Below are 16,424 nucleotides of genomic sequence, written 5' to 3'. Positions count from 1 at the left end.
GTCTAACATATTTCTGCACATTTGTTAAAGGTAGGCAGAGAAGTGGACAATGCGCACATAACCCATGCCATAATAAACAGCGATGGACTGTCACCCCTGATAGTGTACGATATGTTCCACTGTTGTGCCAGAGCCAACGAGGACACAGATCTGTCCTGTAATGCCATTCAGATGAGGTGTCAATCTTCTCGGGCGATGGTCTGGGTGGTGCGACCTGACCCACCTCTTTGTGTTCTATGGCACACACCCATTGTACTGCCGAAACACTTTATCCCACAACAGCAGCAATTTTCTAGATGCTTGCATCACATTCTCCCATGCCAATAATGCACCCCCTTTCAAACTCACTGATTTGACTATATGGTTTGTGCATACGTCTGTGAGACATCCTGCTCATCTGTCACACTGATCCATTACCTTTGGTTAATAGCGAAAATGAGAGCCGCAAACACGTTTTGCAATATTAGTGTTGACTCTGACATGGTTCAAATGCTAATCATTGCTGCAGACCGTACTAATGTATATGTCCTGTTAATATGAATGTCCTCCCTGCAGTCATTCAACGTGTTTTTTTTTTACATGAGTTTTACAACCACAGATGGAAATGCATGATCTGCAACATGCTGGCCACAAGATTGGTAAGGAGCTGTTGTGATAGGGAGTTCTAGTCTTTTATCTGCAAGGCTGACAACTGCTGGATGGTCTTTGGTGCATGTGGACATGCTGCACTACATTTATCCAATGCATCCTCCATGGAGTTGATGGGAGTTAAGTCAGGGGAACAGGCAAGCCAGTCCATTTGTTGAATATCCTCTCATTCCAAGAGCTCTTTCACCTGCACTCTTCAATGCGATCACACATTACCGTACATAAATTTTAAATCGGGGCTAATGCACCACTAAAAATACACACATGCGGAAGGAATGCAGTGTCACAATAATGTTGACTGATGAGTGTACCATTTTCAAAGATTTTGAGGTCAGTATTCCCATGCAACATCATGCCTCCCCAAACCATAACACCTGGATCACCAAAACAATCACATTCAACAAAGTGCATGGATGCTTTATGTGTTTCCATCTCCCACCATGTGAGCTTATATCCACTATTCTCGAACATGATCATTTTGTTGGTCCAGCTATTATGGTATGGGGAGTCTTAAATTTGCATGAGGGTACTGACCTCCAAATTTTGAACATGGTACACTCAGTGGTCATATATGCACACTGTGCTCCAAACCTCCCGTCTTTTCAGGAGTGCATTCGGCCCTGATTTCATTTTTATGGATGACAGTGCAGGGCCGCATTGAACTGCACAGTTGGAAGAGCTCTTGGAATGAGTGAGTGGACTGGGCTGCCTATTACCCAGCTTTAAATTTCATCAAGCAACATGTGGGATGTGTTGGGGAGACACACTGCGGTACATCCACATGCACCAATGACTATCCAGCAGTTGTCAATCACACTGGTAGAGGAATGGAATGCCCTATTGAAAAAACTCCTTATTAACCTTTTGGCCACCATGGGACTACATCCTGGAGCATGCACTGCCATCCATGGTGATCACTCACCCTCTTAAGAACCATGTCCCACCTTTTGTAATGTCGATGGGTCATCACAAATCCTTGTGACCTAAGTGTCATTATTGTCCTTGAATAAAAATGTCATTTTTGTGTGTCTCATTGCATATTTCTTTCAGTTACCTTCTGTATTGTTCAGTACTGTACTGTAGCAGTTCTTTCTATATATGATCCAAGTTTCACTGAGCTATATTGTGTGATCTTTCACTTCCTCACAAAAATGTGATTTGTAACATTTGTAGCTAATGCTTGTTTATGCTTTTGGTGCACATAGTAGATTTGGATAAAAACAGTGGCAACACTATTGTAATGTGAAATATGTGTGTCAAATAGTAGTCTGTAGCTGATAGCAGAATGTCAGATGAAGGAGTGCAGTGAGTAATGCCAGCGGTATTTTAAGTCTGTTGCTGTGTGCACTGTCTGAAAGTGCGGGATGCCAGTTCAAGCACCTTAACAGATGGACACCGTAGCCTATTACTGCAATTTCTTGTGACATCACCTTTGTCCTGCACTGAGAAGATGGCAATGGCATCTTCTGGCACTGCATCCCGTCATAATTCACGGCAATGCATGATTACACATGATGAACCCGATGCAGGATGGCGATGGCATCTTCTGGCACTGCATCTCGTCATAATTCATGACAATGCAGGATGACACATGGTGAACCTGATGCAGGAGTTCCTGAGTATGTGGTGGTGGGAGATACTGGAACATTCACCATATTCACCCAATATGAGTTCATTGATTACGACCTGTTTGCCAAAATCATGGAGTCTCTCTGTGACACATGCTACAACACAAGAGAAGACATCATCTGTGCCGTAGTGCAGTCCTTGCGCGACATCAACAAAGATGGACATGCTGATGGTGTACGCCGCCTTCCATATGTAATGGGGAAGGTGATCAAGGTGTGGGGTGATTATAGAGAGGGCATGTAATATGGTGAATGTCTGTCAGTCAAGTCTATTATGAATCATAGCAATGTTGCTACTACTTTTCATCCAATCCATGTACAAGATGAAAATTAAACCTAATTGTCAGTCTGAATTCAGAATAGGAAAAAATTGACAGTGTACTGTTCTCCAGTCCTCTGTCATTCTCTGCTTACAGCCAAACAATCAAGATAAAGTGAAGTAGTTCATGTAGCAGTAATTTTCCTAATATTAGTTGTTAAAACATTGTTGTAAAGATAATTTTCAAAGTTTTATTCTGTTTCAGTACAAATTTCCACAGCAAGGCAGAGAACCATAAAATTTCATATAGTGGAAATGGCCAAGTTAGAATTGGAGACAAAGGTCATAATTTTAATTTCCGTTCTTCAAGACAGAATCTCCTTCAGGAAAGTGATAAAGAAATTGGTGTAGAGGTAATACTTCATTAATAAGCCAGGAAGTTTAAGGCTATCCTGTCTTGTGTAAACTACATTTATCACATCAGTTTGTTACTTTTATAAACTCGGTATATATTTTTGAACATATTATTTCAAAATAACTATTAAGAGTGTATCAACTTAAACTTACCAACTGGAAAAAGTTATAAACTGAAGTAAAAGGCAACAAATTCATTACCGTAAGGAACTTGCAGTTCCTTCACCAGAAAAGAGAGGAGCAAATTGAGGGAAATGAGAGCATTTTCAGATTGAATAGGAATGTGATCCAGAACCTACAGATTATCTGCATACAGTAGTTATACAAGAATAATTATCAAACAGTTAATAAGAAAGATAGATATACTTTACTGAATTCACATTTCACATCTGTGGGACTGATATGCTAGTAAATAAAGTCCAAGCTATCTTGAAAAGAGTGGAGAACACAGGAGTATATACACTGTTTTTACCAGTTGTTTTGTGGAGATTAACCATTAAAACTGTATTAAAAATAGATCTGTACAATTTGAAAAATAGAAAAGATTTTTTGCCTAGCTCTCTACATAAAACAAGTAATACAAAACTTATAAATACCACATCAGAACTATGTATCAGACAGGAGTGTTTATTTTTATCTGAAATGAAACTGTATAACAAAGGTCAGCTGATTTTTTTCGTACTTATTATAAGGCTGGGAAATGGAGGAAGAGGCATATGCAAAAGAAGAAGAAAGGAATGAAATCAAAGATAACAACCAACAGGACTTTATAACTGTTTAATAGAATATATTATTACTATACCAGGGCAACATGAAAAACTCATGACATGGGACATATATGTTGATGTTTAGTTTAGTTCATTAAAATCCTTTGCATCACATACATGATACAGGAATTGTCATAATACCATACAGCATGTGCACAGCAAAATTCTGCAAATTAATATAATAAATATAAAATTAACATTTTACAGTATGTTAAAGAATTGATACAATGAACTAATGTGGTGATAATGAACTTTTGCTTTTATTATGATGGTACATGTTGAACAGGAGAAGAGTGAAGTGTCAAGTTGACCCATTATGTATCTGTTTTTAAATGGATTTTAAGGTAGTTGTGTATTTAGTGTAAACAATTCTGTGTTTTGGGTGGTTTATTATCAACAGAAATTCATTCAAATTTTATAAGTGTTTATATGGAGTCACCCATTAAACAGTCAAGAAATGGATAGTTGAGTGACTGTGTCTTTTTGCAGCTTAACCATCTGAAGGATGTCTCCAAGATGCAACTCAGATGGAAACAGCAATTCCAAAATTTTGTATGAGATGGTTTAAAGCATATGGAATAGCTGATACCACAGACATATCAGAAAAAAGAACACTGTACATGTTACATGGAGAATTAACTATGAACAACCTCTATCCAAGATGTGTGCCACATTTGTTCAGTGCTGACCAAATACAAATGCATAAACAAATTTATCAACCATGTTAGAACAAATTGAGAAAGAACTGTTTTATTACACAGATTTACTACTGTGGATTAGACATGATTCACATTTAACACCAGAAATGAAACAGCAGTTGGCATTGAAAGCAGTGGGTTAATTGCTCTGTTCCAAAATAGGTGAAGTCAGTCTCATCTATCAGAAAGGTTATGTGTAGTGTTTGCTTTGATGCAAAAGAAATTTTTATTATTGATTGCCTTGGATAGTGTAGAACAACTGGTGAATACTGTAAAATTTTTATGGATAAACTCTATGACAAAATTATGTGTGAAGACATCTGGATTACGAAAGGGAAAAAATTCTTCAGAGCAGAGCATATCTCAACAAAGATGTTTGGTAAAATTAAATCTTGAGGGATATTTAAATATGAATTTTTGATTCATCCACAGAACTCACAAGATTTGGCATCCTTGTTTCTGCTTCCAATTATTCCCACATTTTCAGAAATCTGTGGCCCAAGGAAATTATTAATCCAACAGAGATAATGTCAACTGTAGCAAGTGTTCTTTCAGATCTTGAAGATCTCACTTTTAGGTTTAGATAACCAGAGTGCACTGGCCCAATATGATTGTTTCAATTTTTGATCTAAGAGACAATGATTAACTGTTGGACCAAGAACTACTCACCTTATTCTTGCATAATTTGTGTACTTTTGCCTGCTGCTTTAACTCAGTAGTATACTGGAGAGCAGAATATGCAAGCCACACCTATCATTTGGATTGCTGTGGAGAGAGTAACTGTGTTGCCGGAACAAGCTCTTGTTTTCTCATGCAGTGCTGACAGTATACAAATAATTAACATTTTCTACCAACAACCTATGGTAACAGAAATCACATACTGAAATAACAGACACTTAAAGTTTCATAAAAGTGACTAATTAATATGTCACAACTACTTCACTATCAGTTCTAAAAACCAACATTCCCTTATGTAACTACTATTACAATGCTACTCACTTCATGATTGCTGTTAAAGTGCTAAAGATAGTAGTGATCTGATGGAAAACTTAGTGACTCATTGTTTTTTGTCTTCTAACAATTCCTACCAGGTTTGGAAATAATATATAGCCTGTGCAAATGTGACTAAGTATGCATAGGTGTATTTTCCCTTTATGTAGCTCTACATGACCATAACTCTGATGTAGAGCCAAAATTATGATAACAAGGTAACTCCCAACAACTTGTGACATGATCTTTCATGTTGCCTATACACAATATTTACTACTGCACACTTTTTAATTCTATTGAACAATTTCTTGATGGACAAATCCAGATTGCTTGGTAAAGAGAACTTATATTTAATCTAATACAAATTGACAATGTTATCAAAATTATGTTGAGTTGTTGCCAGGGCCGTATACTGAAATAGGTGTGTGTTCATTGGCATGTGCTTCATGTTATTATTGTACCGATCAAATTATTATGGAAAGGAGAGAAAATAGGTTCAAGACTAAAAGAAGTTTACAAACATGATGTGAAGAATGTATTGATGGTTAACAGATTTTCCTCCAACTATGAAAATAGCACTTTGTAGTATGGGATTCAGTTTAGAAACAATTGATAGTTATAGTAACTGATTTTATATATACTTTCTGGTAGTGGCTCATATGGGAGATGCTGCATTGCTATGTGTAAGGGAAAATATGGGACAACAATGAGGTATAATTTTAGGAACCAGTAAGGTTAGTGAATAAATGCAAACTGTCATAGATCTAATGGCAGAGGAAAGCTACTTGTTGTTAAGCGATCCTGCATTTGAATAGGGTTTACTTCTTTAAGTGCATAGACCAGAAAGAAGGATATTGACAAGTTTGATTACAAAAGTGATTTTAGGGACAGGAAACGACAAAATTAAAGTATAACTTTGTGTTGGTAAGGTTCCTGTGTGTTGATACACTCAGTGGTCCTGAAAGTTTGAAAAGCAGTAATTAGTTTTGGTTATTTTATTTCTGAATCCATGCACTGGAGTATCATAATTACAGTCTTTGAATGTATGCTTATTTGTGTTTGATACTTTTATAATTTTGTATTTCTTAAAAGAACTTTCAAACATTAATATGTTATTTTTCCTTTGTAGTATAATCTTGAATTTGAAGTTGCGGGCCGTGGTTCACTGCACAACAAACTGAAAGTTTCAAACAAAGAATTCCATGCCTTAGGAAGACAGTGTTCTGAAGGAAAACCTAATTGTGCTGTTATTGAGATTCAGTCAAAAGTGTCAGTGTCTGGTAAGAAAACTAAATATACTCTTCATTGATTCTGTTTTGTAGAAAAGTAATCTTCCCATATCTAAACGACAACTTCAGAGTTGCACCATAACTGTCTCCCACAACATATCATTATTCATAATCATGAATGCAGCATATACATAATAGACATGTGAAGAAGAATTCCAAAGTAATCGAATTTGTATTGCATCATCTAAACCAACTTTTGCATGTCTGCAGCTAGTTAACTTGTCTATCACATTTCCAGATAAACAATAATATCAGTGAAATAATGCACCCTCTATATATATAACACTCAATAAGCATTGTATGTGCCCACAGAGAAATTGTTAATTACTGTAGTTCAGCTATAAAAACATTGAAAAACATTACACACACACACACACACACACACACACACACACACACACACACACAGCAAATTTTCCCCATGACGCTGTAACTGATAGAACCACAGACAGCAGTTACAGGGAAAGGAATGATGTTTTAATTACATTCAACACCATACCTATGTGCCCATCTGTTGTTCAACAGTTCTTATGTATAAGATGAATGATTGCACTGTCAGATAACACCACTGTGTTCAGATACTTCTGTTATTACAATTTTTGTATGCTGCAAGTTCAATATTGAGTACTGCCCCTATTTCATTCTGTTAAGCATATACATTTGTCAGTACTAGTGCAAGCACATTTTGTTTCAATAAGTAATACTTTTTAAGTAGATATTCAACTTTCTTAGTGAAATTTATTTATTTTTTCTGACTTCCTTCACAGATGCAAAGGAAACAACTCATGATTTAGTGCTTTTGGTAGATCTGAAGAGTGTTGGTGTTGACACAGGTATAGCACTTACTGCAGAGACTGTAAGAAGAGGTTTCTGGTTTATAGACGAACAAGTTTCACTGACCTTAAGTCATAATGGAGACACAACATACAAGTATAAGGCATATGTGAAGGAAACAGGAGGTGGTATGTATCAAGATGTGCTACTTAAATTTCCATAAATAATATGTAATGGAATGGTTGCAAAACTTTCTCATTCATAAAGTGATGCACTAAAAAATATTGTTGTGGTGGTGATTATGATCTCTGACTCTCAAAAGAAGTGTTACAAATATCTTTCTTTTGTGTACTGCATAAGCTAATTGCAGGACATTTCTTCTTAAAATAGGCTGTTTGCCATGTTGAAATGCAGAAAAAGTGTAAAAAATAAAAGCACATTTTATAATGCAAACAAGTATTCTAGAAATGCAAATGATGTGTGTAATCTTTAATAGACAACTAATTTTGTACTCATTTTCTTCAGAATCTATGTCTCCACTGTGCATGTCATGTTCATGTAGAATATGAGATTTTCTTTATTACAATCATCAGGTTTTACTGTGACACTTCCAAGCCGTGTAATTGCTGCTGAGGTCAAAGTAGCACCAGATGTCAAACCCAATCACTGGAAACAGCAAATCAGTGCAAGTGTCTGGCTAGACAAAACTCGTCTTCCTAATTCTTTCTCATCATTAATTCTATTATTAGAAGAAGTTGAAGACAAAGGCACAGATAAATATGTAGGTCAGTTGAGGTTCACACATCCAAATCTAGAAAAGGTAAGTGAAATGATGTAAATAAATTCTAAATATTATATTGTCTTCTGTTTTACACTAATAGTTCAGATATTTGAAGCTAACATTAGTGTGACTGGTTTTGCCAGTATTATTCAGCGCTGATATAACACTACAAATATTGTGGAATTCACCAGGAGGTTCAGCTGGTTCACATACGTAATTAATAGCATTTTCCCATCTGACGAGGGAAACTCTCCATTCCACCTCTCTCAGATTTAGTGGTAAGAGAACCCAGTGGACAGCCCATCAAAAACTGAACACAGATCAAGCATGAAAACAGGAAGAAGGTGTAATGAACTATAAAGAAAAGCAAAATAGAAACAATGAATGGTCCAAGGACAAGAAGTGCAATATAGAGCAGTCAGATAGAGTGACAGCGTCATGGTTAAGTGGTCAGGGTGTTGGATTACCAAGCGGGCGAGCTGTGTTCAAACTTCCTTTGTGCCATTTTTTCTTTTTTTTTTTGCTATTCATTGTATTCAAATTTGTGTATTTGTTTTGGTGTAATGCCCATTTGCAACAGCAAGGTGTAAGGAAGGGACCTATAATGACAGTTGATTCTGCACAACTACTCTATTAGCAGCCAAAAGGAAGTGGCTTTCAGATGGGAACTGCAAATGTTTGATGACAAGGCAAGAAGTCAGCCAAATCCTTCACCGAAAAACACATCTGGTGTATCATACACGGCATTAGTGATCTTACATGTGTCGTATGATAGGAATCTCTTATCGATGCACCTAATTTGTATGCCTTGTTAGTGAGTGAGGTATGCCTCTTTGCCCGATTTAGGTGTTCATATGAATGTGAATGTTATCACTCCCAAGGAAATGATGAAAACATTATAGTTTGTCACATAAGCTGCAACAAATGAACACAACAGTTTCACAATCATAGTTTCTCTGTGTTCTGTCAAAACATATGTTTTTAACATTTTTGAAATTGCATTCTGTTTTGAAAGTTTTGACTCTTGAATTCCTTTGTTGTAACATAGTTCACACCCGTTTATTTGTTGTTTGCATTCTGTGTGATGTCTATCTGGTATCTCGCCTGCTCTCACTGTACATCATGTTTGCGATTCTATAACCATTGTATAGCATGACAACTGCCAAGTCTGCAGAAAGAGAACAAAAATTTCATTGATGGGATGGACAGTTTATAATGTTGGGAAAAAAATAAAAATAAATAGCACAAGGGAGTTCTGAACACAGCTCATCCGCTTTGCAGTCTAACACCATGACCACTTAACCATGACGACACAGCAGTTGATGTTCGCTCAATATTGCACTTGTTAAGCTTGGGCGGTTCACTGTTTCTATTTTTTATGTTATTTTTTTCTACAGTGCACCTTCTTCCTTTTTTCGTGCTTGGTTTGTGTTCAGTTTTTGATGGGCTATCTTACTACTAAACCTAAGGGGGGTGTGATGGGGAGTTTCCCTTGTGAGTAAAGAAAAACTGTATCACTCAAATGATGATACACAGTGTAGACAAGCAATCTTTTGTTACCCTCCAAAATAGTTTGTATTACTTTTCAGGATCACAGTTCTCCTATATTTTTCATCCAACTTTCTTCTGCATGACATTAGTCTGAAGCAACACCATGTAGGTATTGGTGAAAGATGTACAGAACAAGTTAAGCTAAAATGTTGTGTAAGTGTACAAGCCAAAACTGACAAGATGACAGTATTGAGATATCCATCAAATTACAAGTACTTTAGGTGTATGACAGCTCAACCTGTTAAGAGTATTTAGAGAAAAGGTTTTTGAGAAATGAAAACCAGCGGTCAGTGGCATGTCTCTCCTAATTATCTACACATTATCGTGTCTTAATTCAGAACAGTGGCAGTTCTACAAGGAGTAATATTCCAGAAAGACACTCATAGTCTTTTTTTTATCTAGTTGCCTTCATAAATTATTTACAGTTTCACAGTCTTATTAGCGATAAAGCTTGCCACTTGCCTCATCTACAACTAAGTTATATGACTACCCAATGTTATACACAATGAGGCTGCTATATAATATATAACATAATATGTGTATGTATATATTTACAGGACCTTACAGTGAAAGGCTATATTCAGCTAGGATCTGAAGATAAACTTTTTGACAGTAATTTGGAAGTTGATATATTTAAACAAAAGAATCAAAAAATCTCCGTTTCGTCTCATATTGTGAAACAAAAGCAGAATGATGGATTAAAACTACTGAGTTCATTTGATGTCAAAAGCAAGGTTTGATTACATTTATATTCAGCTTTTGCCTACACATTATAAAAACATTTCCAACTTGAGTTTTTTGTTTGTTATAATTAATTTTTTGTTAATAGGGCCATGAGTTGGATGTAACTGGCAGAGGTGAAGCAACAATCCTTACCAAATCAGTTACTTTGCACTCTGTGTTGAAGTACAAGAAAGACAAACGAATAAAAGAGTCTGAATTTCAGTTTGAAGCTTCAAGTGAGAAGTTGCTTGTGCATGTAAGTTTTTCAGCATTCTGTCAAATATAATCAAAAGTGTTGTAATATAATTTTACTTTATAGTTCACTTGACTAAAATTTTCTGGTTTTGATTATGGTAGTAGGATATTTTTGGTCTTTACCAGGACTTTAACCTTAAGCAGTCATTATCATATTTACAAATTACATTTTGTACAATGCTTTGGAACGACTAGTCTCTGTGCTCCTTTACTGGCTGTGTAAGCGGGTTCTTTTCTGAAAGTGATAACTTGAGATGAGAACCTCAGTATATTACATTGATAACAAAGACACATCATAGAGCTCTCTGTGGTTCGAATTAGCCTACATATTTTTGTCTGCTTAACTTGTGAATTTTTGTACAGTGCTTGCCATTAATTGGAATAATTGGAAATTTGTGTGTTCAAGAAAAATAATAAAGCACAGAGCAGAAGTGACTAATATTAGTGTGTAAAAATATTCTCTTCAACCAGGGCAATGCTCCTGCTTGCATGTTGGCCATTGATACAACAAAAGTAAACAATCTGGAAAAAAGAACTTCTATGCAATGAAGGCATTATCTTTACTTTATATGAGTGTGATAGTTGAAAAAAAAATTGTGAAGGAATAAAAAGAAGCTGGGCTCTTGTTAAACTAAATTCATTGAGCTCAATGGAGATAATGTGGAGGTATAAATTTAAGTTTATGAAAAAAAAAATATTTTTGTGAAATTATCAACCTAGCCTCCCATAAACAGCCTCTTGTGTGATACCAGTATTTGAACACACAGCACTGCTCATTTTGTATGTGTTCAACTTCAAGAAGCACTGTAAACCTGTACTTGAGAATACAGAGCAACTAATGCAACCAAAAGCTTGCAAACAGTTGGTCTGCTCATTTAGGACAATGTGGTTTGACATATTTTAGCACCAGATAAATGAAGATCACCCTCTTCATTGAAGTACTGCAGATCATTTGAGACAGCAATAAGCAGTAGGTTGCAATCTGAGGATGAGCACCAGCTGCACTAACTTTATATAGAGGAGAGCTCTGGTAGGTGGCATGGCAGATATCATGCTGTGTGCACTAGTCTTTTGACCCACCAAAGGCAGCCACTGGTGGCTCACCTGTGGACAGCTGCTGTTGGTAGACTATTTGAAGTGTAGCACACTGGTGGCCCTGTGCAGTGACGTGTATCCAGGGGTTGCTTACAGGGTTATAGCAGTGGAATAAATGTCCCAGGACTAGCATCACTGAAGTTTTATTTCAGAAACAGAATGTAAAGGTTTTAAATTCATACAAAAATTCTAGACAGTTCTTTGTAATGAATTGAGTCAGATAAACTCCTGCATTGGGACGTTTTACTATTTACTGCATGTGTGAGGAAATGAAAGGGTATGACTAGTAGTGATACAAGGTAACCTCTGCCACGCACCATTTAGTGTCTTGCAGAGAATTTATGTAGATGTATGAATGGTGTTGTATTCACTACCATGTAAAGTTATCCTCTTATTGAGGATAACCAAAAGATGTATTTTTATTTAAATAGCTTGATGTTCTGTTAAAGATATATTATCTGAAATGATGTGCTTACTGTCCCAAGTACTAACTATTGTGAAAGAAGTGTTCACATATATATGACTGTGAGTACACTAAGTTGCTGGCTTACATGTAATAGCCTTTTTGTCATGCCTGTCTGCAACTCAATGTCTAATCTTTACAGTGAGTCAAATACTAACTTTTTAATATTATGAAATGATCATGAATAAAGTTTTATTATGTATTAACACTGCCTGAACCTAATTGCATATACATGCATGTATTGAAAACACCATTTTGCACACAAAAAACAAAGTTATTTAATTTTATTTGATTAGGCTAAGCTAATGGACATATTTATTGAGTGAGTCTAAAATAGAAAGGCATGTGTTGTCAATAGACATAAACATATTGAAGGTTATTTATTATTTTAAAATTTCAGGCAAAGGTTCCCAATCATCATCTCCTTCATATTGATGCAAGCACAAAAAGAAGTAACAAACATGCTGCTGTTGATGCATCTGTACATATCATTGGCCTCCCTACATCAGTGATTCATTTTGAAGGTGAAAACAAAGGCTTCCCAGTTGTCAAAGGCACTGTTAGTTCTGAAGGTAAGGGAAAAACAGTGATACATATGAAAGTTTATATGCTGCATATCTTATGACCTTAACAAGGATTAATAAATACATATACAGAAACATATTTCTTTACAATTTAATTCCTGCCACAATTGTAAAAAGACACAGTTATTTTCATATAATGATTTGGCTAATTAGGTTTTATTAGCGACATTTCTGCTGACACCTGGATTAAGATTTTTTCAGACTGATGTAAAGCGCATCATTTAAATTGAAATCTTGAGGATAAAATTTTCCTAAGGATTTTGCCCTTTACATTATGTCAAGACACCATTCTCATTTACAGAGCATAGTTGTTTTAAGTTGCCACAATTTGCTTCCAAAATTTGATGAGAACGTGCATAATTCTTATCACCACAGGTGTAAGGAAGAAAAGGAAGTGTTGTTCTCAAAACATATGATCAATGAAATGTTTTGTGGAAACCAAGCCTTGTGGAGTTATGATCAAGTCTTCTAGTAGTAATGACAGAATCTAAAATGAATATGCACTGCCTAATAAACCAAACAAGTTTCATTGTCAATGTAATATTTGAAAACTTTTCTTGTAACTGATGGACTAATTTGCAGTTGTATGGTGTACCTGACCTTTCTTTGTTGAGTAAATAAGATTTTTAACTATGACAGTTCTTCATTTAATTTTTTTAGGTACACCAAATAAGAAGCTAGAACTGATTGCAGATTTATCAGATGGTGTTCATGTGGAAGCCGATTACATTTCAGAATCAGGGAAGAAAGAACTCTTCTATACCTTCCTCTCAGCCAGAAAAGATAATCGCAAACCTGAATTCAGGTGGTCTGTAGAAAATATTCAGTCTGTACTGGTAAGAAATATGTTGCTTGGAAGTCATTAACACAGTATCTGATTATCATTAAAGCTTTATCCTGACCCTGTTTATGTGCTTCCAGGAGCCACATAAAAATGACATTAAAGAAGTTTTAAATAAGGCAAAAGAAATTTCTCAGGAAGCAGGAAATGAAATAACCAAGGAGGTCACTAGACTGACAGAGTCACTAAAAGGTGGTCTACCAAATTTTGGACGTTTTGTAAACACTTATGAAACTCAGATAAATGCTTTGAAGAATGAAATTACGAATGACAAAGTTCTTAAGGAGATATCTGAAAACTGGTACGTATGCTCACAGTGTTGTAGAACAGTGGGAAATGGGTGAGGAGGAAGAGATTAAGGCAAGATAATTTTCTTGTGTCAGTTTGACTAATCATAAAGTCAAGTGTTGTTAACATTTTTCTTAGGTTTTGAGAAATAAATGTAAATAAAGATTTTACTGTAAATAAGTAACCACTTCAGAAATAACATTTTTCTAATTCCTATTATTCCATGTAAGTGCAAAAATTAAACATAAAAATTCATGCAAATGCATCTACTACACGTTTATTCAGGTAATTTTTTTTTTTACAGGAGAGAAATAATTGGTGATGCCACTGAAGTTGTAACAACTCTTGTCAATGGCATTATTGTTACTATTGATGCACTGCTGAAAACATTTAATGAGTTGGCAGAATCCATCCTTGATGCTCTGAAGAAATCACTACCTGCATTACAAGAGGCATATAATCAGCTAGTAGAAGGAATTGTTGAAACAACACAGACACTTGCCCAGACCATAGTGGATATTCTTTCTTCAGTTGCTGAAATTCTCAAGAAGCATGAAGCAGATATTAGAGAATACCTGTCCTTACTTGCTGACTTGGCAAATGGTAAGACTGCAAATTTGTATTGGAAGAGAAGAATATACCACTATAACATTTTAATTTTAGAGTTTTTGCACTAAGAGCGTGTTGCTGTTCTGATTATTTTAGCCTTTATTTGAATTTTATTAATATATTCTCAACAAATGGAAAATCAAGTACTGAATACCAATATTTGCTTGACAAAATCATTCTACTTTTCCAAGAAAGAATATTTTGATGTATCTAGAAATCATATTAAAAATAGAATGATATGACAAGTGTTTATTGCAAAACATGTCTAAAAGAAAATAATAATAATAATAATAATAAAACAAGATAACTCCTTAAACAGGCCTGGAGAGCCACATGATGCCACCTTCTCACCATCTCGTCCTCTGTCATATGATATGTGGTTACTGTATATGGTCGTTTGTGGTTACCATTTTGTTGTCACCTTTCTAGAGCTTGATGTCTGTACTTCTAATTCAGATGGCTCCTCAGTCAGCCTCACAAGGCTGAGTGCACCATGTTACAATCTCACCACCAAAGAAAAATCAATGAGAATACTGGGAATTGAACCCAGGTCCTCTGCATGCCAGTCACATCACTAACAACTCAGTTACAGAGGTGGACAAAAGAAAATAGTAACAATTATATTTATTTTTTTCTAACAGGTGCATATATGTAGACACTGAGGAGCCATATGACAAGTGTATTCAGCACTTAGGTATTGCCCACATCACCCATTCAACACATCATCAGATCTGTCACAAGACCTAAATATACTTAGTTTTTGAAGAAGGGTCATAGGTCATTTGGAGATTAAAATCAGCATTAAGGTGTATCACAATGAGTAAATATTTTTAGTTTTGTTTCCTTTAATCTGCGGTATAGCAATAGTATAACTACGTTTCTAAGATAAGCATGTCATTTCACACCATATTATTTCAACATGCTTACTCTCAATACTTATGTTTCTTGTGTGGATGAAAATAACTCACAATATTTTTGTTGTTAAGTTTTTGTGCTTATGGGCCTCAGCCAGAGGCCACTAATGTAGGTGGACATTACTCTTTCTCACTGATGAGGTGCACTTCTCTGTTCCTTGGAAATTGATTTTTTTATATATATATATATATATATATATATATATATATATATATATATATATATATATATATTGTATCATATCCAAACAGGAAACGTTATTGTGTTGCATTGCCCTTTCTTTTGTAAAACAGATTTATTCACTTATTTTGTAATAGATTTGTAAAATGGAATCTATTTTATGTTTTGTGTGATTTATAATTTATTTCTCATAATTACAGATGTTGGAAAGTTTGTTACTAAAATCACTGATGTGATTTATGAAGGAGTTATTGAATTTTCAAAACCAATTGTAGAGCAAATAGAGGGACTTCACTTTGGTGCAGCCATTGGATTTAGCAAGGTTAGTTCCTTGGTCTTTGATTTTTTCTTCATTTTGTAATTGAGAATCAGCAATATTTTGTGAACTGTATTGTGGGTCATGTGTCTGGTAACTTAAACTTTGATTTGAGGTTTATTTATCATTATGTTCCTCAGTATGTTAACACAGTGAAAATATTAACTTAATGTTTTTCATGAAGTAAGTAATATCAGTGGTTCTTTCTTAAAATATAAATAAAATTAACTCTCCTATTGCTAAATTGTGTGCACCATGTACAAATTCAGCAAAATGAACAATGATAAAATCTAATGTAGATTAAATGTTACAGTAATAGATAAAACTTATTAACTTTAATTGGTTAATTTGTTGCT

At 35.2% G+C, this 16,424-nt stretch overlaps 1 protein-coding gene across 2 annotated transcripts in view; it reads left to right on the top strand.

The window, feature by feature from the left end:
* The window catches only part of LOC124723019 (apolipophorins), a 122,832-nt gene that overhangs the window by 83,162 nt on the left and 23,246 nt on the right, over positions 1–16,424 (top strand). For both annotated transcript variants that reach the window (XM_047248195.1, XM_047248194.1), the window contains exons 32-42: positions 2,801–2,948; positions 6,534–6,684; positions 7,461–7,655; positions 8,061–8,287; positions 10,357–10,533; positions 10,629–10,778; positions 12,736–12,907; positions 13,580–13,755; positions 13,841–14,061; positions 14,353–14,651; positions 15,953–16,074. In XM_047248195.1, coding sequence (XP_047104151.1) covers positions 2,801–2,948; positions 6,534–6,684; positions 7,461–7,655; positions 8,061–8,287; positions 10,357–10,533; positions 10,629–10,778; positions 12,736–12,907; positions 13,580–13,755; positions 13,841–14,061; positions 14,353–14,651; positions 15,953–16,074 — 2,038 coding nt within the window. The remainder of the gene's footprint in view (positions 1–2,800; positions 2,949–6,533; positions 6,685–7,460; positions 7,656–8,060; positions 8,288–10,356; positions 10,534–10,628; positions 10,779–12,735; positions 12,908–13,579; positions 13,756–13,840; positions 14,062–14,352; positions 14,652–15,952; positions 16,075–16,424) is intronic.

This window comes from Schistocerca piceifrons, chromosome X (assembly GCF_021461385.2).
Source record: "Schistocerca piceifrons isolate TAMUIC-IGC-003096 chromosome X, iqSchPice1.1, whole genome shotgun sequence".
Taxonomy (NCBI): domain Eukaryota; kingdom Metazoa; phylum Arthropoda; class Insecta; order Orthoptera; family Acrididae; genus Schistocerca; species Schistocerca piceifrons.
Note: the sequence above shows the minus strand (reverse complement) of the source record. Positions and strands in the feature narration are given on the sequence as shown.